This window comes from Pristiophorus japonicus, chromosome 2 (genome assembly GCF_044704955.1).
Source record: "Pristiophorus japonicus isolate sPriJap1 chromosome 2, sPriJap1.hap1, whole genome shotgun sequence".
NCBI lineage: Eukaryota > Metazoa > Chordata > Chondrichthyes > Pristiophoridae > Pristiophorus > Pristiophorus japonicus.
Genome location: NC_091978.1, coordinates 116,568,550 through 116,588,714, shown reverse-complemented (window position 1 = coordinate 116,588,714; position 20,165 = coordinate 116,568,550). Strand labels below are relative to the sequence as shown.

Genomic DNA, 20,165 nt, shown 5'->3' with positions numbered 1-20,165 from the left:
TGGTCAGGTTTCTCTGACTCTTTGACGTTTTCGAGGCGCCCCACACCCTGGATTCTAGACTGTGGACTGATTTGGGGGTTGTGAGAAACTGAGGCAGAGTCAGTTGGGTAGGATGCAAAACTGGTTTTATTATGTTCAAACAGAGTAAAAAGGCACGTTTTTAATAATCACAGTAATCAGGTACAAATAGGAAGAAATGGCAACTCAAATGCTCTATATTTGGGAAGAACACATAACACATATAACAGATTAAAAGAACACAGTCCTCCCACCTCCCAAAATACTTATGCACTAAACCTGGAAGGGGAAAACACACAAGAACATCAACAGGTAGGAACCGTAAGAAAAACCCAACCTCCCAGACCCACTATCTAGCTAGGTTAGAACTCTGGGGTTTCAGGGACCATGCTCACCAATTCCCTTTTGACAGTTCCAACTCCGGGGTTTGCCTTAGTTGTTCGGGTTCTATAGTCTGTACCCCGGACCTCGTTGGGGACTTCAACCTGCGATACTTCTTCAGTTGGGCTGAGTCCACTGATGCGGTAAGGTAAGATGTTGGGTGAGTATTCACTTTTCCTTGGTCAGGGTAGTCTTAAAAGTTCCGTTAGGTAATGTTTTACCCCATAGCAGCTTGTAGAGTGGAAAATTCTTCGTTATTTCTTCGGTTTTGTCGGGTTGGTTCTGGCCGAATGTTTGGTCGCAATGGTCCGAAACTTTCCGATAGTCGTTTTGAAAACCTGTTTGCTGTCGTGGTGCTGTCCTTCTGGGTTTTAGAGATTCCTTTCGCCGATGTTTCGGGGTCCCACCTTTCGAGGCTGGTGTTAAACGAGGCTGCTATCTTAATAGTGTCTCTAGAAGCACACCTAACTGCCAGAACAGGCCTTCAATTATACTAAAACAGGCTTCCTTATCTTCGCCCCAAATCAGTTCTTGGGCTTTGTTTAAACTGTTCTGTCCATTGATTTTCAAATGTCTCCTTTGTCAGTGTTTTTGATGGGCTAGTCAGCAGTAACTCGATTAGGGTGTGATAATACGCTATCACTAGTTTTGCATTGTTTTAGGATTGTCCAGTTTCCTGGCCATCTATTTGGGCCCATGATTTCCATAGTGATTGATTGGGTAATTGGCTTCTTACATATTTTGGATGAGTTCTGTAGTTTAGATAATGGCTGGTAATTTGATTATCACTTAGGGGGTGAATTGGTGCTGCAAAGTTCCCCCAGACAGTCTGGGATCCTGAATACACGAATTTGCTTCACAGAGGTTAGCCCCACCTCCTGTATTCGGTAACGCTTCTCCGCAGCCAAAATGTTGTCGAATCTTAAAATTGATATGTTCCTTCCCATAGATGTTTAGAGGATCTCAGGCTTCTGTAATTTAGGTCCATTTTGAATTCTCTTTTCAAAAAGTCCAAACACTGGGAGGGTTTCCATGAGGTTGGTCCCCTTTTGCTTTTTTTTTCCTTTTAAAACTTAGATCTCCACTTGAAAAATCCAAAGCTCATTTTTAACAGTCCAAGAGGAGCTTTTCTTTAATTTTCAGGGAGAGGGACTCATGGGCATTTTTGGGAACCCTTCAATGGCCGGCGGTCTTGAGCCCGGAGAGCGGCCGGCGCTCCGCGAGAAAGGCTGAGGGGGGGAAAGGGAAACAGTGAAAAAGGTGGGGGAGGGGTGAGAGCAAGAAAGGCTGGGGAGATGAGGGGGCGGTGGGGGTGAGCGAGAAAGGCAGGGGGGGGCGGGAGAAGGGGCGAGAGAAGAGTGTGAAAGGCTGGGGAGAGCTAGAGGGGCTGGGGGGTGGAGGGGAGCAGAGGGGCAGAGCGAGAGGGGTTGGGGGGGTGGAGAGCGAGAGTGGCTGGGGGAGCGGGGGGAAGGGACAGAGCGAGAGGCGGTGGGGGGTGGGGAGCGCGAGAATGGCTGCGGAGTGGGTGGGGGGAGTGCGAGAGTGGCTGGGGGGTGGATGGGGGGGAGCGCGAGAGTGGCTGGGGGGGGGGGGGAAGAGGCGAGCGAGAGGGGCTGGTGGGGAGGGGGAGAACGAGAGAGGCTGGGGTGGGGGGAACTCATGGAAGACAGATCCACGTTCTTCCAACCCCCTAAAAGGGACATCGTTGGAGTAGATGATATCCAGATGTCACCAGACTGTCACTGTTTACTTCATACCCAATAAATCTGTTAACAATCTGTACACAATGCCCCATCTATGGTCGGTTTGGGGGAGGGGAGAGGGATGCACTTGCGCTGGGGTATGGGACTTTGGCTGGGAGAGGCATGCACTTGGACTGGGTTAAGGCACTTCGCCTGGGGGAGGCATGCACTTGGACTGGGGTAAGGCACTTTGGCTGGCCCTTGCTGTCTTCTGGGGAGCTGGGAACTGGGAGAAATTTAGAATTCAGCAGAGGAGGACAAAGTGTTTAATTAGGAGGGGGAAAATAGAGTATGAGAGGAAGCTTGCCGGGAACATAAAAACTAACTGCAAAAACTTCTATAGATATGTGAAGAGAAAAAGATTAGTGAAGGCAAACGTAGTACCCTTGCAGTCGGACTCAGATGAATTTATAATGGGGAACAAAGAAATGGCAGACCAATTGAACAAATACTTTGGTTTTGTCTTCACAAAGGAAGACACAAATAACCTTCCGGATGTACTAGGGGACCGAGGGTCTAGTGAGAAGGAGGAACTGAGGGATATCCTTATTAGGCGGGAAATTGTGTTGGGGAAATTGATGGGATTGAAGGCCGATAAATCCTCGGGGCCTGCATTGTCTGCATCCCAGAGTATTTAAGGAAGTGGCCCTAGAAATAGTGGATGCATTGGTGATCATTTTCCAACAGTCAATCGACTCTGGATCAGTTCCTATGGACTGGAGGGTAGCTAATGTAACACTTTTTTTTTAAAAAAAGGAGGGAGAGAGAAAGCGGGTAATTATAGACCGGTTAGCCTGACATCAGTAGTAGGGAAAATGTTGGAATCAATTATTAAGGATGAAATAGCAGCGCATTTGGAAAGCAGTGACAGGATCGGTCCAAGTCAGCGTGGATTTATGAAAGGGAAATCATGCTTGACAAATCTTCTGGAATTTTTTGAGCATGTAACTAGTAGAGTGGACAAGGGAGAACCAGTGGATGTGGACTTTCAAAAGGCCTTTGACAAGGTCCCACATAAGAGATTGGTGTGCAAAATCAAAGCACATGGTATTGGTGGTAATGCACTGGCGTGGATAGAGAACTGGTTGGCAGACAGGAAGCAGAGAGTCGGGATAAACGGGTCTCTTTCGGAATGGGAGGCAGTGACTAGTGGAGTGCCGCAGGGCTCAGTGCTGGGACCCCAGCTCTTTACAATATACATTAATGATTTGGATGAAGGAATTGAGAGTAATATCTCCAAATTTGCAGATGACACTAGGCTGGGTGGTGGTGTGAGCTGTGAGGAGGATGCTAAGAGGCTGCAGGGTGATTTGGGCAGGTTAGGTGAGTGGGCAAATGCATGGCAGATGCAGTGTAATGTGGATAAATGTGAGGTTATGCACTTTGGTGGCAAAAACACAAAGGCAGAATATTATCTGAATGGCGGCAGATTAGGAAAAGGGGAGGTGTCATGGTTCATCAGTCATTGAAAGTTGGCATGCAGGTACAGCAGGCGGTAAAGAAGGCAAATGGCATGCTTGTCTTCATAGCTAGGGGATTTGAGTATAGGAGCAGGGAGGTCTTACTGCAATTGTACAGGGCCTTGGTGAGGCCTCACCTGGAATATTGTGTTCAGTTTTGGTCTCCGAATCTGAGGAAGGACGTTCTTGCTATTGAGGGAGTGCAGCGAAGGTTCACCAGACTGATTCCCGGGATGGCTGGACTGACATATGAGGAGAGACTGGATCAACTGGGCCTTTATACACTGGAGTTTAGAAGGATGAGAGGGGATCTCATAGAAACGTATAAGATTCTGACGGGATTGGACAGGTTAGATGCAGGAAGAATGTTCCTGATGTTGGGGAAGTCCAGAACCAGGGGACATAGTCTTAGGATAAGGGGTAGGCCATTTGAGATGAGGAGAAACTTCTTCACTCAGAGTTATTAACCCTGCCGCAGAGAGTTGTTGATGTCAGTTCATTGGATATATTCAAGAGGGAGTTATATATGGCCCTTACTGTTAAAGGGATCAAGGGGTATGGAGAGAAAGCAGGATAGGGGTACTGAGGGAATGATCAGCCATGATCTTATTGAATGGTGGTGCAGGCTCGAAGGGCCGAATAGCCTACCTCTGCACCTATTTTCTATGTTTCTATGAGCTCTGTCCTCTGTCGCTTCAGGAAGTCAAAGTGGATCGTATTACAATTTGTAATGTCGATGAGACCTTGGGATGGGCTGGTCCATTGAAACCTCAGGGTGTGGCTTATCCTCCAAGGGGACCAATCCGAAACAAAGGGTGGAGCATGTTGGCCATTTTGGCAGTACAAATAAGTGCATCCTATTTTTTCAGACTTCGCTCACATGACGGTCATAAAATTTACCTTCCAAGGAGCCACTGAGTTTAATTGGAGCTCAGCAATTCTTTAAATACATTTTCACACATTTTACAACCTGAAAAAAACATTTGGAATTTTCTTCTGTAGTCTATCGAGTACAGCCTGGTTGAGTTGAAAATCTAGTTTTGTATTGCTAATGCCCTTTTGTAATACTCTTGAGTTTTGCTCAATTGTTTTTGAAAAATTGGAGGGCTGATTTCAGAGTTTTATCCTGGAAGTTTTACCCGGGCTTTATTGCTTCCCTCATAAGACTATCAATTGTTTTTTAAAAATGTATTCTTGGGATGTGGGCGTCGCTGGCAAGGCCATCCCTAATTGCCCTTGAGAAGGTGGGGGTGAGCCACTGCCTTGAACCGCTAAAGTCCATGTGGTGAAGGTACTCCCATAGTGCTGTTCGGGAGGAAGTTCCAGGATTTTGACCCAATGACGATGAAGAAACGACGATACATTTCCAAGTTAGGATGGTGTGTGACTTGGAGGAAATGATGTTCCCATGCGCCTGCTGCCCTTGTCCATCTCAGTGCTCGAGGTCAAGTGTTTGAGAAGTGCTGTCGAAAGAAGCGTGACAAGTTGCTGCAGTGCATCTTGTAGATGGTACACACTGCAGCTATGGTGTGTTGATGGTGGAGGGAGTGAATGTTTAAATGGTGGATGGGGTGCCAATCAAGCGAGCTGCTTTGTCCTGGATGGTGTTGAGCTTCTTGAGTGCTGTTGGAGCTACACTCATCCAGGAGTATTCCATTACATTCCTTACTTGTACCTCGTAGATGGTGGAAAGGCTTTGGGGAATCAGGAGATGAGACACTCTTCGCAGGATACCTAGCCTCTGATCTGCTCTTGTAGCCGCAGTATTTATGTGGCTGGTACAGTTAAGTTTCTGGTCAATGATGACCCCCCCAGGATGTTGATGTTGGGGGATTCAACGATGGTAATGCCATTGAATATCAAGGGGCGGTGGTTAGACTCTATCTTGTTGGAGGTAGTCATTGCCTGGCACTTGTAAGGCTTGTGGGTGGTATCATTTAATCCATGATAGGCAAATTGTCCAATGTCTTTAGAGGAAGTGGGCTTGGTTGTCTGTATACAAACCAATTTCTCATTTCTGAGCTAGATTTGTGCTTTGATTCACTCATCATGGACACCGTCTTCTTATCTTCCCAAGAAGCATCCTTTTGTAATTTGGGTTAATGTCTCCATTTGCAGAACTCTCTTTGTGGTTATCAAATCAGACTGGAAACAAAAGTTGGAGAATCATCCAGACTTTTATACTGTACTACTGGTGTTCTTTTGCGGAAACTGCAGCAAGATGGGTTTCTTACCAGTGTCTCTCATGTCATTGTGGATGAGGTAAGAAAAGCTCCAGTGAAACTTTGCTCTACTTTGCTCCTGTGTAATAAAAATGTACATGTACTACTGTGCTGCTTGGAGCAGTTTCAGTGTCGGTTAGGTGAAAATCTTGAGTACAAACTATACAAGTAAGGGATTAAGCTTGGTACAGTGCTACACCACATAATGTTTTTATCCACTTAAACTGCTGAGGATCCATGTTCCCTGTAATCTGTGTTTTGGTATAGAAACATAGAAAATAGGTGCAGGAGTAGGCCATTCGGCCCTTTGAGCCAGCCATTCAACAAGATCATGGCTGATCACCCCCCTGACCCCCCCAGCCGCAAGGACCACATCCAACTCCCTCCCGAACACATCCAATGAACTGGCATCAACAACTTTCCGTGGCAGGGAACCCCACAGGCCAACAACTCCCCGAGTGAAAAAGACTCTCCCAATCCCAGCCCCAAACAGCCCACCCCCCATCCCAAGACCGTGCCCCCCCACCCCCACCCCCGGCTCCGGACCCGGACCCACCCAACACCGGGAACACTCCCCCCGCACCCAACCCGCCTCGTCCCGTTGGAATCCTTCCTAAATGCCGAACACCCCCAGATGTCGAGCCCCCAGCCCCCGCCACCCCGGAGCCACGCCCGCGCGACGCCAACCACACCACACCACATCCACCAACCGCTATCTGCACAGTCAACCCATCCACCCCACTCTGAACACTCCCCACACCGAGGCACAGAGCCCCCAGGCCCGCCCCTCCAACACACTTCGCCCCCCCAGATCTCTTGCTGCAATGTGGCCCCTCCCGTCCCCCGCCCTGGGTTTCTCCGCCCCCCCACCTCCACCACTCTCCCCTCCATCCCCGTCTCCCCTCCACTTCCCTCTGCCTCCTCGCACAGGCTCCCATCTTGGGGGCGGTAACCTTCTGGGGCCTGGAATTTTAGCCCCCAGCATGGAAGTCCTGCTCCTGCCGCAGAATTGGCTTACCACCTCTCAATGGAAGCGAAGTGCAATTTCCCACACTCCACTTCCTTTGGGGGCAGTTACCGGGGCACGACTGGGTGCTCCTGTGACAGTTTGAACTGGTGCTCTCCACTCTCTCTCCTGTGATGCACCACTACCTTTTTTTTTAATGTGCGGTCCCTTTAACTTTCTGCGCATGCGCATTATTTACCATGTAAAAGCCGGTGAGCGGCCTGTATGGGTTCTTGCAGTTTAGTGTGAACATTGCTGAGGATATGAATCTGCAACATGTCCAATTAGTTTGAATTTTCAATGTAGCTTGTTGCTTTGATATCTGAGCTGGGGGAGATATTTAACAATTTTGAATGAAATAATCTCACTACCTGTTCACCCATTGATTTTTGTTTTGGCACTGTTGCAAAACATTGGTATGTGTAGTTCAATTATAAGCCCTAAGTGAAAATTAGTTGTTTCAACCTGTTTTTAAAACAGATTTCCTGATTGTACCTTTATATTGTAGGTTCATGAGAGAAGTGTTCAGTCAGATTTTCTGTTAATCATCTTGAAGGAGATAATGCAAAAGCGTTCAAATCTAAACCTGGTTTTGATGAGTGCAACTGTGGACAGTGATAAGTTTGCTAATTACTTTGGATACTGTCCTGTTATCAATATCCCTGGGAGAATTTACCCAGTACAGGTAAGGTCGAAGAATGAGGACGCAATGTTTCATTTTTATATATTATACTATTTTTTTTTCCATTAAGGATTTGCATGTGTGCACAGTCGTGCCATGAATTTGTATGTAATATGGCAAACTAAGTATTCCACATTTTTAGGAATGTACTGTTTTTAGTTTTATTTACTTTGTGGACTTGCTCTGTTTTTTTCTGCACTATTATAGATACCATTTAAATTTAGTTTCACTATGTAGATCAACTATTTGTCTCTCATAAATTCCCCTCCCCCAATTATATACAGGTTTTTCATTTGGAAAATGTGGTAGAAGAGACTGGTTATGTTTTGGAAAAGGATTCTGAATACTGCCAACGATATTTGGAGGAGGAGGAAGAAATCAATCTGACGGTTACTGGAAAAGGAGGAAGAACCTTTCAGCATCAGGTTGTTCATAAGTGGTTTGTGATGTACAGTGTATATAGTATTCACTTTCAACTGAAGCAGTATTCTATATTATGTAATCAGATGTTTCAGAACAGCAGGTCATTTGGTTTTTAGCTGTTTTCATACCAATGACATGACATTTTGTGGAATTTGCTGATAGTACGAGAGTTCAACTGAATTTGAACCAATTATTCGCTTCGGATGCTTCTGTTTCAACCATGCAAACTCCGTCACATTATTGGGATTAGAAAGTTTTCTGAGTAAGTTTCCCTGGTCTTAGCTGTTACTGTTCAAACAAAAATAATTGCAGTTTCATAATTATTATAGGTTTGTATTTAGAATGGATTCTGATGGGGATATTTATGTATGTGTATTTCCATATCATAGTTGACTAATGACCACTGGTTGTGAGCAGGGCAAGGGAAAGTAAGCAGGGTCCCTTTTAGGATTGAGTTAGCATCAAGGGGACATGCTTGGTGATAGAAAGACTTGGATTTTTATTGCGCTTTTCACGACCACCGGATGTCTCAAAGTGCTTTATAGCCAATGAAGTACTTTTGGAGTGTAGTCACTGTTGTAATGTAGGAAACGTGGCAGCCAATTTGCGCACAAGCAAGCTTCCACAAACGATAATGACCAGAAAATCTGTTTTTTTTGGTAATGTGGATTGAGGGATAAATATTGGCAAAGACTAGTGATAACTCCCAGAAGAGAGAGAGAGATAAAAGCACAGTCTTGTATCTGTGTCAACAAGATCCTCCGTATTCCAGGGTGCCGTTAACCCTCGGGTTCTGCCCTGAAATTGTTGAACTCGATGTTGAGTCCAGAAGGCTGTAAAGTGTCTAAATGAAAGATGTGGTGTTGTTCCTTGAGCTTGCATGGAGCTTCATTGGAACAGTGTTGAAGGCTGAGGACTGAGATATCAATGGGAGTGGAGTGGAGAATTAAAGTGACAGACGACCGGAAGCTCAAGGTCACGCTTACGCACTGAATGGAGTTGTTCAGCAAAGCGGTCACCCAATCTGAGTTTGGTCTCCCCAATGTAGAGGAGACCACATCATGAACCCCTAAATTGAAGGCAAATTATTTCTGACTAACCTGATTGAGGTAGCATGGGATGCATGAAACTTTGTCCAGATGTATATTGAAGATTCCTTCTCTTCAAACCTCTACACCTTAACATAATGGCCATCTTGGGTTTAACTGCTAATCAATTTAAGCTGATGTTTCTGCCTGAATTTACTAAGGAATAGGAGATGACCTGGACAATATTAGATAGTTAATGTGACGCTTACGTCTGCACACACTCAGAGGCCGAAGTCCAAGCCATCGTCAACACCTTCACCAAGGCGTACAAAAGCATGGGCCTTACACTAAACATCCGTAAGACAAAGGTCCTCCACCAAACTGACCCCGCCGCACTGCCCCCCCCCCCCCCCCCACCCCGGGTCATCAGAATCCACGGCGCGGCCTTGGACAATGTGGACTATTTTCCATACCTCGGGAACCTACTTTCAACAAGGGCAGACATCAATGACAAGGTCCAACACTGTCTCCAGTGTGCCAACGCAGCCTTTTGGACACGTGACAGAAAATTCTAACATAAGACACGTGTAATATAGTTTTTCTGAGGGCTGTGATGGAGATTAAATCAAGCCACTAATGACATTTATAAACGTAAAAAAAGCAACGAATTTCATGATTTTTAAGAGTTTGTCTGATTCTCATGATTTGAGACAGTGGGTTTCCAATATACCATTTTTGCAGTACAAATAAGCACGTCCTTAAAAATATACATACTTTTAAGGGCGTGCTTATTTGTACTGCAAAAATGGCCACCATGCTCCACCCTTTGTTTCTGATTGGTCTCCTTGGATGATAAGCCACACCCTGAAGTTTCACAGGAATGTGTAACTGGAACCGCCCATCCCAAGGTTTCACTGACTTTGCAAATTGTAACTCGATCCACTTTGACTTCCTGAAGTGACAGAGGACAGAGTTCTCCAGAAGACAGCAAGGGCCAGCCAAAGTACCTTACCCCAGTCCAAGTGCATGCCTTCCCTAGCCGAAATGCCTTACCCCAGCACAAGTGCGTGCCTTCCCCACCCCACCCCACCCCACCATAGATGGGGCAGGCGTTTTGCACAGATTGTTAACAGGTTTATTGGGTGTGAAGTGAATAGTGAGTGTGTCGCGACTTCTGGATATCATCCACTCCAATGATGTCCCTTGTAGGGGGTTGGAAGAATATGATCCGTCTTCTCCCCCTCTCTTCTCCCACCCCCCAGCCTCTGCCTCACCTCCAGCCCCTCTCCCAACCCCTTCCCCACCCCAGCCTCTCTCCTCCTCTCCACCCCCCCCCCCCCCCCCCTCCCACCCTCCCACCCCCAGCCTCTCTCCTTCCCTAGCCCACGCCAGCCGGGGGAGAGAGAGTCGAAGCCTCATGTCCTGCTTCTCAGCACCATGTGCATGGATTGATTTGGGCTGGGAGGGAGGGGGGGCGGGGCTTGTCGCCTGTCTGTAAATAAAGTGCAGTACAAATAGTTGCATCGTACTTTTAACTAGTTGTTGTTGCTGTCATTTTTGTAAAAGTTGTTGTTGTGTTTGTAAAAAATTTGCCCTCCGACAAAAAAGGTTGTGCTCAAAGGACTTCATGGGCCGCTCCATACAAAAAAATGGAGGGAACATTGTGCATAACATTGTGTTGCAAACAGTTGCTTTAGACATTGTAAAATTACAATTTTGAAAGTTGTGAATATTGAAATCCCTTCTGTTTCCCCTCTTTTCCCATAGATGAAATAAACATAGTAAGAGAGGAAGTATTAAGGGGCTTCGTAGCTTTGAAAGTGGATAAATCCCCAGGCCCAGATGAAATGTATTCCAGGCTGTTAAGACAAGCAAAAGAGGAAATAGCAGAGGCTTAGACCATCATTTTCCAATCCTCTCTGGCTACAGGTGTGGTGCCGGAGGATTGGAGGACTGCTAACATTGTACCTTTGTTTAAAAAGGGCGAAACGGATTGATCGCATAATTACAGACCAGTCAGCCTAACCTCGGTGGTGGGAAAATTATTGGAAAAAATTCTGAGGGACAAGATAAATCTACATTTAGAAAGACACGGATTAATCAAGGACAGTAAGCACGAATTTTTGAAGGGAATATCGTGTCTGACTAATTTAATGTAATTTTTTGAGAGGGTAACAAGGAGGGTTGATGACGGTAGTGCATTTGATGTAGTGTAAATGGATTTTAGCAAGGCTTTTGATAAGGTCCCATATAGCAGACTGGTCACGAAAGTAAAAGCCCATGGGATCCAGTTCAAAGTGGCAAATAGGATCCAAAATTGGCTGAGGCAGGAAGCAAAGGGTAATGGTTGATGGGTGTTTTTGTGACTGGACGGTTGTTTCCAGTGGGGTTCTGCAGGGCTCAGTACTCAGTCCCTTGTTTTTTGTGATATATATCAATGATTTAGATCTATGGGCCTCTCCGACCTGCGAGAGGACACCACCGCAGGTTGGGAGTATAAGAGCTGGAGCGCTGGGCCCCAGCAACATCGTGAGCCACCCTGACCTGCGAGAGGACACCACCGCAGGTCGGGAGTATACGAGCTGGAGCACGCCACTGCAGCTTCTAGTACGAGCTGACACAAATGTGCGACGGCTTTGAGGTGGCCGAATGGGTGACGTCATCAGGACCCAGGTTGCCGTTTGGAGCGTGGGCAGGAGCATCGGCTGGGCCCTGGTACAGCAGAGGAGCAGGAAGGTCATGGCGAACTTGCGACGAGTGATCGGGGTGGAGGAGTGGCTGAGATTTGGCGAGAGTTTGTGGTGGAGATGCAGCGAGTTTGTGGCGAAGGAGCGGCGAGAGATCGTGGCGGAGGTGCGGCGACTGAGGGTATGGGGCCCAGAAGAGCCGAGTGCCCAGGGGCAGCACGGGCCAGTCCACACTGCGATATGTGTATGCACTCGGTCGGTGCAGCAGAGCAGGTCTCCAGTCGTCCTGGTTAACCCTTGCCACTGGATAAAGACCTAGTTCTGTCAAGCCCGTGTGGTGGCTAATGTGCAACAGTCACCACACGTTAAAAAAATCCACTCACAGACATCTTCTACCCTTCAATTGGAGTTCAGGACTGGAACATCGGGTCCTTCATTGAAACATCTGTGAACCCATGTGGAAGCAAGTCATCCTCGTTCGAGGGACCGCCTATGATGATGATGATGACAATGATTTAGGCTTGAATGTAGGTGGTATGATTAAGAAGTTAGCGGATGATACTAAAATCGGCTGTGTGGTTAATAATGAAGAAGGAAGATATCAATGAATTGATCAAATGGCAGAACAGTGGTAAATGGAATTCAATTTGGAGAAGTGTGAGGTAATGCATTTAGGGAGGGCTAACAAGGCAAGGGAATACACATTAAATGGTAGGACACTGAGAAGTATAGAGGATCCCTGAAGGAAGCAGGCCAGGTAGATAAGCTGGTTAAGAAGGTATACGGAATATTTGCCTTTATTAGCCAAGGCATAGAATACAAGAGCAGGGGGTTATGCTTGAACTGTATAAAACACTGGTTAGGCCACAGCTAGAGTACTGCTTGCAGTTCTGATCACCACATTACAGGAAGGACGTGATTGCACTGGAGAGGGTACAGAGTAGATTTACGAGGACGTTGCCTGGACTGGAGAATTTTAGCTATGAGGAAAGATTGGATAGGCTGGGTTTGTTTTCTTTAGAACAGAGGAGGCTGAGGGGCGATCTTATTGAGGTGTATAACATTGAGGGGCCTAGATAGAGTGGATAGGAAGGACCTATTTCCCTTAGCAGAGGGGTCAACATCTAGGGAGCATAGATTTAAAGTAATTGGTAGAAGGTTTAGAGGGGATTTGAGGGTACATTTCTTCACCTAGAGGGTGATGGGGGTCTGAAACTCACTGCCTAAAAGGGTGGTAGAGGTTGAAACCCTCACCACATTTAAAAAGTGCTTGGATGTGCACTTAAAGTGCTGTAACCTACAAGGCTATGGACCGAGAGCTGGAAAGTGGGATTAGGCTAGCTAGCTCTTTGTTGGCCGGCGCGGACACAATGGGCCGAAATGGCCTCCTTCCATGCTGTAAATTTCTAAGATTCTATGATTCAAATACCCATATCTCTTTCTAATTGGTCACTGTTCATATCTATTTCAGGAATATTTTGTGAAAGGAACAGGACCTGGAAATAATTTGGTTCTTGACCTTGAAGAATACAGTCGTCGTACTTGTCATGCTATTCAGTACATGCATCCAACTAAAATAAATGTGGATCTTATTTTGGTGCTCATTAACTTCTTGGGTAGGTGAAAAAATATTTCCTATAGCGTTCCAATAAAAGACACAGTTGCATGATGAACTTGTCTTTTATCTTTACAAATGCTTACTGACCAGATGTGTATTTCCAACATTTCTGTTTTTATTTGATTTCCAACAGTCACAGGGTTAAATGTAGATGGAGATGATCAAATATTTTCATTATTCTTGTGCTGAAAGGGCCAAAGAAATATTGTCTGTGGGAAGAAATTGGATGGGTTTGAATAACAGGATAAATCTGGTAAATATTATAGCTTCAGTATGTAGACTATGTGCCAATAGGTAGATAGAATATTATGTGCAGACACACATGGAATGCATAGTACAGTGTGTCTGTACATGTGTCATGATTGAATTTCTGAGGAAGCTAAAGTGCATTCTATTAACCTGATTGGGATACTGAGGTGTCTTTATTTAATATGCCTCACTCAAGCTGGTTGGTTATAACAATAAATGAGCAATTGAAAAAGGACAAACAAAACAAAGTGGTCCATCTAGCCTATTTGGAGGGAAAAAAGACAGACTTGCATCTATATAGCACCTTTCACAACAACTGGACATCCCAAAGCGCTTTTACAGCCAATGAAGTACTTGATTTTTTTTGAAGTCTAGTCACTGTTGCAATGTAGCAGAGTTTTGGACAAGTTGAGGTTTGAGGATCACTGAAAGCCAGGAAGGAGAGGATTTAGAGCAACCACATGTAGAGATGACAAAGGCAAATATAAGGGTTTCAGTGGTGGAGGAGTTAAGATGTGGCTAGTGGTGAGCAGATGTTGCAGAGGTGGAAATGAGTGGTTTTGGTGATGGATAGAATGTAGGGTTTAAAGCTCAGGGTTGAGCAGGATGTCCAGGTTGTGCATGGTCTGGTTCATTCCGAGACAGTGACTGAAGTGGGGGTTGAAATCTATAGCTTTGGTCTTCTGGATGTTAACCAGAAAGAAGTTATGACTTGTTATAACTCAAATCTTGGACAAGCAGTCTGCACGATGGAGGTGATTGAGAGAGGTGATGTAGAAATATCACTGGGTGTCATCTGTGCACATGTGAAAGCTGCCTGCAGAATATGTTGTTAAGGGGCAGCATGCAGAGGAGGGGGTGAAAAATTGATCCGTGGGGAATTTTGGAGGTGACCGCAAGGAAAAAAATTTGCATGCAAATATTGATGGCCAGAACTTGCAATGGAATATAATAATTAGTTTGAGTTAATGAATTTAATTCCCTTTCAGAAAAAAGTGTCCAGTTCAGAGCGGTTGATGGTGCAGTGTTGGTATTCTTACCAGGTCTGGCTCATATTCAGCAGCTTCATGAGCTTTTAACTACGGACAAAAGGTTCCAAGACAGAAAAAGGTACAATTCCCCCCCCCTCTCCACTTTAATGTATGTTACAAACATTTGAATTGCATTACTATTTAAATTTACTTTGTGAAATGGTACAAAACAAACTATGCAAGAATTCCTTTTAAAGTGCTATCCACCTTCATGTTCCAGATGTCCAATTCCAATGCCATATACAAGGCTCACTCTACCAGCTATTTAATCCAGATCTCTTTTCCCAAAGCCACTTGCATGAGGAAAAGTAGATCTGGAATGCACACCTAAAGTATTTAGGTGGCTGACACATCGCAACCAGTCCTGCGTAGGTCCTTCTATTGTGCTGAAGGCAGATTTCTATCACACAACTGATGAGGATACTGTAGACGTGTTAACTAAAGGCTGGGTACATGAATGCAAGTTCATATATCTTGGTGCCTACCTTGAATGTATTACAAGGGGACAAGCAGTTGCAGCAGAAGCTCTGGACTGCCAACTGATGGAACCATTGTTCATTGAAATATATATATTCCAGTGAGGAGGAAAGGGTGTAAGAGAAAAGAGAGCCATCTGTGGCTAACTAAAGAAATAAAGGACGGTATCCAATTAAAAACAAGGGCATACAATGTGGCTAAAACTAGTGGGAGGACAAGATTGGGAGGCATTTAAAAGCCAGCAAAGAATGACTAAAAAAATGATTAAGAAAGGGAAGATCGACTATGAAAGTAAGCTAGCATGAAATATAAAAACAGATAGCAAGAATTTCTATAGGTATATAAAAAGGACGAGTGGCTACAGTAAATGTTGGTCGCTTAGAGGACGAGACCGGGAATTAGTAATGGAGAACATGGAGATGGCAGAAACTCTTAACAAATATTTTGTATTAGTCTTTACGGCAGAGGACACGAACAATATTTCAACAGTGGATAGTCAAGGGGCTATCAGGGGGAGGAACTTAACACAATCACAATCACTAAGGAGGTGGTACTCTAAGATAATGGGACTAAAGGCAGATAAATCCCCTGGACCTGATGGCTTGCATCCTTCGGGCTTAAGAGAAGTAGCAGCAGGGATAGTGGATGCATTGGTTGTAATTTATCAAAATTCCCTGGATTCTGGGGAGGTCCCAGCAGATTGGAAAACTGCAAATGTAACGCCCCTATTTAAAAAAGGAGGCAGACAAAAAGCAGGAAACTATGGACCAGTTAGCCTAACATCTGTGGTTGGGAAAATGTTGGAGTCCATTATTAAAGAAGCAGTAGCAGAACATTTAGAAAAGCAAGTTAACTACCAAGGGAGGTAGTTGGAAAGTGGATATTTAGTGCAACTTCAATCAGCTGTTCACACTGCGTGCATTGAGAGAAATACAGCAAGTTCTTGCATTGATGATTGACAGCTGCAGGCTTCATGCAGTTACTTAAATGAAGTTCCTTACCAGTTCCGTTCCCGTTTTCTATCATTAACAAAAGCTGAGAACACAGCAGTAAAAGCGAAAAAGTATATGAACTGCTTCAATCAGCTGTTCACACTGTTAACTATGGGAGGCAGTTGGAAAGTGGAGACATTGGACAACTAATCTGAAGAAATGAGGCAGAAGAAGGCTTGGAGTACCTTCTAATGTCTCATTTCCATGGAAATTCTAGGCCTGTGCCTGTTGTGTGGCCCAGGTTCCCCCCAGAATTCCCAGGACAATGTCAAGGGGGCAGATATGTGGTATGTTTTCATTCTCGTTTTCTTCCCATAGCACCAGGTTCTATGGAGAGGAATATCCGAGCCTTATAATTGAGAGTCTGACCATGCCTCACAGAGAAACCTGGAGCACAAATGCTGTTCCCAACTTCAGCAACACAGCCCCCTTGAACAACGGAGTGATGATACACAAGATGGCTCAACCAGTGGTATTCCCCTCCGCATAGACCAATCCACCACACCACACGCAGTGAACCAGGAGTCAAACACCCCTCTCCCAGGACTGACCCAACGATTCAATTGTTAAAGAGGGATTGGGAAATAGCCCCTAAGGTGCTGATAACCAGGGCTGTTGAACTATTATGTTATCCTTGAAGCCCTGAAGAGAAATAGACTAATGCTATTCGACCAGGAAAGCCTTCGATTTGGACAAAATGGTGGACTTGACCAAAATTTAGCCCCCATGCACACACATCCACAACATCAACTCTCTGACAAAAGAGATAAAATACAGGATGACTTGCCCTGTGGGTCTCCAACCTTCCCCTCTCGCTTTTGCCAGCACTCTAGGCAGTCTGCACCTTCCCACAAAGTAGAAACATGCCCCTCCCTCTATCCAGGAAACATCCACTGCTACACGCTGCAACTTCATGGTAAAGACGGTGATTGAGAAAGAGCAAGACAACCCTATAAGGACTGTGGAATACTTTACCTACACTCACCATGACCAAACCTAGTGCTGATGTCTGCCATCTGAGCATTCACCCACCCCACCAGGAAATAGGACAATATTCCAGGAAACTTCCAGTCACAAAAGGCTATTGGATAAAACTTTACATAAAGCTGACCAGTTGTACCTCTTGGTTGTTAAGGTGCCCTACTCTCCATTGGGACATGAGGTATTGGGGTTGATTCTTTGCTGAATCAATCTGTAAAATTGATTACACTATTGTCTGTCACCCTGGCTGTATGTCAACTGTGAGGGACTATGGAACGTCCTCCTCCGTCTTGGCTGCCCCCAAAAGTTTGTCACCATCCTCCGCCTGCTCCACGATGACCTGCAAGCCGTGATCCTGACCAACAGATCCACCACAGACTCAATCCACATCCGGCCCGGGGTCAAGCGGGGCCGCGTCATCGCACCAACGCTTTTCTCGATCGTTTTTGCTGCAATGCTTCATCTCACACTTAACAAGCTCCCCTGCTGGAGTGGAACTAAACTGTAGAACCAGTGGGAACTTGTTCAACCTTCGCCGCCTCCAGGCTAGATCCAAGGTCACCCCATCCTCTGCCATTGAACTACAGTATGCGGATGATGCTTACGTCTGCGCACACTCAGAGGCCGAACTCCATCGTCAACACCTTCACCGAGGCATAAGAAAGCATGGGCCTTACACTAAACATCCGTAAGACATGGGTCCTCCACCAACCTGACCCCACCACACAGTGCTACCCTCCGGTCATCAAAATCCACAATGCGGCCTTGGACAACGTGGACCATTTTCCATACCTTGGAAGCCGATTATCGGGGGCAAGGGCAGACATCGATGATTAGGTCCAACACCGCCTCCAGTGTACCAGCGCAGCCTTCAGTCGCCTGAGGAGAGTATTTGAAGACCAGGACCTCAAATCTGGCACCAAGCATATGGTCTACAGGGCAGTAGTGATGCCTGCCCTCCTATATAGCTCAGAGATGTGGACTATATACACCAGACATCTCAAAGCGCTGGAGAAGTACCACTAGCGCTGCCCCTGCAAGATCCTGCAAATCCACTGAGGGAATAGATGCACCAACGTCAGTGTTATTGAAGCACTGACCATGCTCGACCAGCTCCGTTGGGTGGGCCACATTGTCCGCATGCCCAACATGAGACTCCCTAAGCCAACGCTCTACTCGGAGCTCCGACATGGCAAGCGAGCCCCAGGTGGGCAGAGGAAATGTTTAAAGGACACCCTCAAAGCCTCCTCGATAAAGTGCAACAAGCGGCACCTGGGGCCCAAGACCACCCAAAGTGGAGGAAGAGCATCAGGGAGGGCGCTGAGCACCTCAAGTCTCATCGCCAAGAACATGCGGAAATCAAGCACAGAAGGAGCATGCGGCAAACCAGGCTCCCCACCCATCCTTTAACCAGGCTCCCCACCCATCCTTTCCTTCAAATACTGTTTGCCCCACCTGTGACAGAGACTGTAATTCCCGCATTGGACTGTACAGTCACCTGAGAACTCACTTTTAGAGTGGAAGCAAATCTTCCTCGATTTCAAGGGACTGCCTATGATGATGATGATGATGTGTATCTTTTTCCCAGTACAGTGTTTAAATAAGTCTGCATTCACACTATCTTTCAATGGTCATGTAGGTTATTCCTCTTGATGGTTGATTTTTAAATGGTGAGAGATTGGGAAATGTTGGTGTTCAGAGGGACCTGGGTATCCTTGTACACAAATCACAAAGTTAACATGCAGGCACAGCAAGCAATTAAGAAAGCAAATGGTATGTTGGCCTTTATTACAAGAGGATTTGAGTATAACGTCTTACTGCAATTATATAGGGCCCTGGTGAGACTGCACCTGGAGTATTGTGTACAGTTTTGGTCTCCTTACCTAAGGAACGATATACTTGCCATTGAGGGAGTGCAACAAAGGTTCACCTGTCTGATTACTGACATGGGGGGATTATCTTAGGATGAGAAATTGAGTAGACTAGGCCTGTATTCTCTAGAGTTTAAAAGAATGAGAGGTGAGCTCATTGAAACATACAAATATTTTACAGGGCTTGACAGGGTAGATGCAGGGAGGATGTTTCCTCTGGCAGAGGAGCCTAGAACCAGGGGTCACAGTCTCAGAATAAGGGGTCAGCCTTTTAGAACTGAGATGAGGAGAAACTTCTTTATTCAGAGGGTGGTGAATCTTTGGAATTCTCTACTTCAGGGCTGTGGAGGCTCAGTCTTTGATTATATTCAGGACCGAGATCGATCGATTTTTGAATATTAAGGGAATCGAGGGATATGGGGATAGTGCAGGAAAGTAGAGTTGAGATTGAAGATCAGCCATGATCTCATTGAATGGTGGAGCAGGCTCGAGGGACCGGATGGCCTACTCCTGCTTCTGATTCTTATGTTCTTATGGTGGTAGGGGAGTGGAGTTGGGCCTTGACTATTCCCACTGCTACGCCTGGTCCTGTGTGTTTGGATAGTAACTGTGCACATGTCCATCAGGGTCATTGGCAGAACATGGGGCACCCATCGACTCCAAGCCAAGATTCTGTGCATAAATAATTCCAAAACCCCAGTATTCTCCATCCAAGTTACAAGATTCCTCCCTGCCTTCTTCCTCTTTGCGCTGGACATCCCATGGCACTTCAGAGGTGTAATCACAAAAAAATAATTCCAAGCTAACAAGAGATATTCGATGGGGTGATCAAAAATGTGGTTAAAGAGGCAGGTTTTAAGCAAAGTCTTTAAACTTTGAAGTGACCGAGGAGTTTAAAGAGGGAAATCAAGATTGTTTGGCCTAGGCAGCTGAAGGCACAGCTGCTAATTGTGGGGCCAAGGGAGGGTGGTGTGGATGTGCAGGAGACTAGAATCAGTGGAATGGAGAGGCGGCAGTAGGGCTGAAGGGAGATCAGAGATCGGGAGGACCAAGTCAATGAAGCGACAAACACAACAAAAATTTTGAGTTTGAGGCACTGGATGTTGAATGGGTCACAAAGGTGTAAGGGATAGGACATGGACAGCAGAGTTTTGGATGAGCTGAAGTTTACAGAGGGTAAAAGATATGAGGCTGCCCAGGAATCTGTTGGATTATTCGAGTCTGGAGGCGATAAAAGTGTGGATGAAGGTTTCTGAGGTGGGCAATATTATGGAGGTGGAAGCAGGAAGTCTTTACA

The 20,165-nt window shown here is 45.8% G+C and overlaps 1 protein-coding gene across 1 annotated transcript in view; it reads left to right on the top strand.

Moving 5' to 3' along the window:
• Positions 1 to 20,165, top strand: part of dhx29 (DEAH (Asp-Glu-Ala-His) box polypeptide 29) — a 168,677-nt gene that overhangs the window by 94,785 nt on the left and 53,727 nt on the right. The window contains exons 12-16 of the mRNA XM_070868797.1: positions 5,720 to 5,863; positions 7,338 to 7,514; positions 7,796 to 7,936; positions 13,121 to 13,265; positions 14,506 to 14,626. Coding sequence (XP_070724898.1) covers positions 5,720 to 5,863; positions 7,338 to 7,514; positions 7,796 to 7,936; positions 13,121 to 13,265; positions 14,506 to 14,626 — 728 coding nt within the window. The remainder of the gene's footprint in view (positions 1 to 5,719; positions 5,864 to 7,337; positions 7,515 to 7,795; positions 7,937 to 13,120; positions 13,266 to 14,505; positions 14,627 to 20,165) is intronic.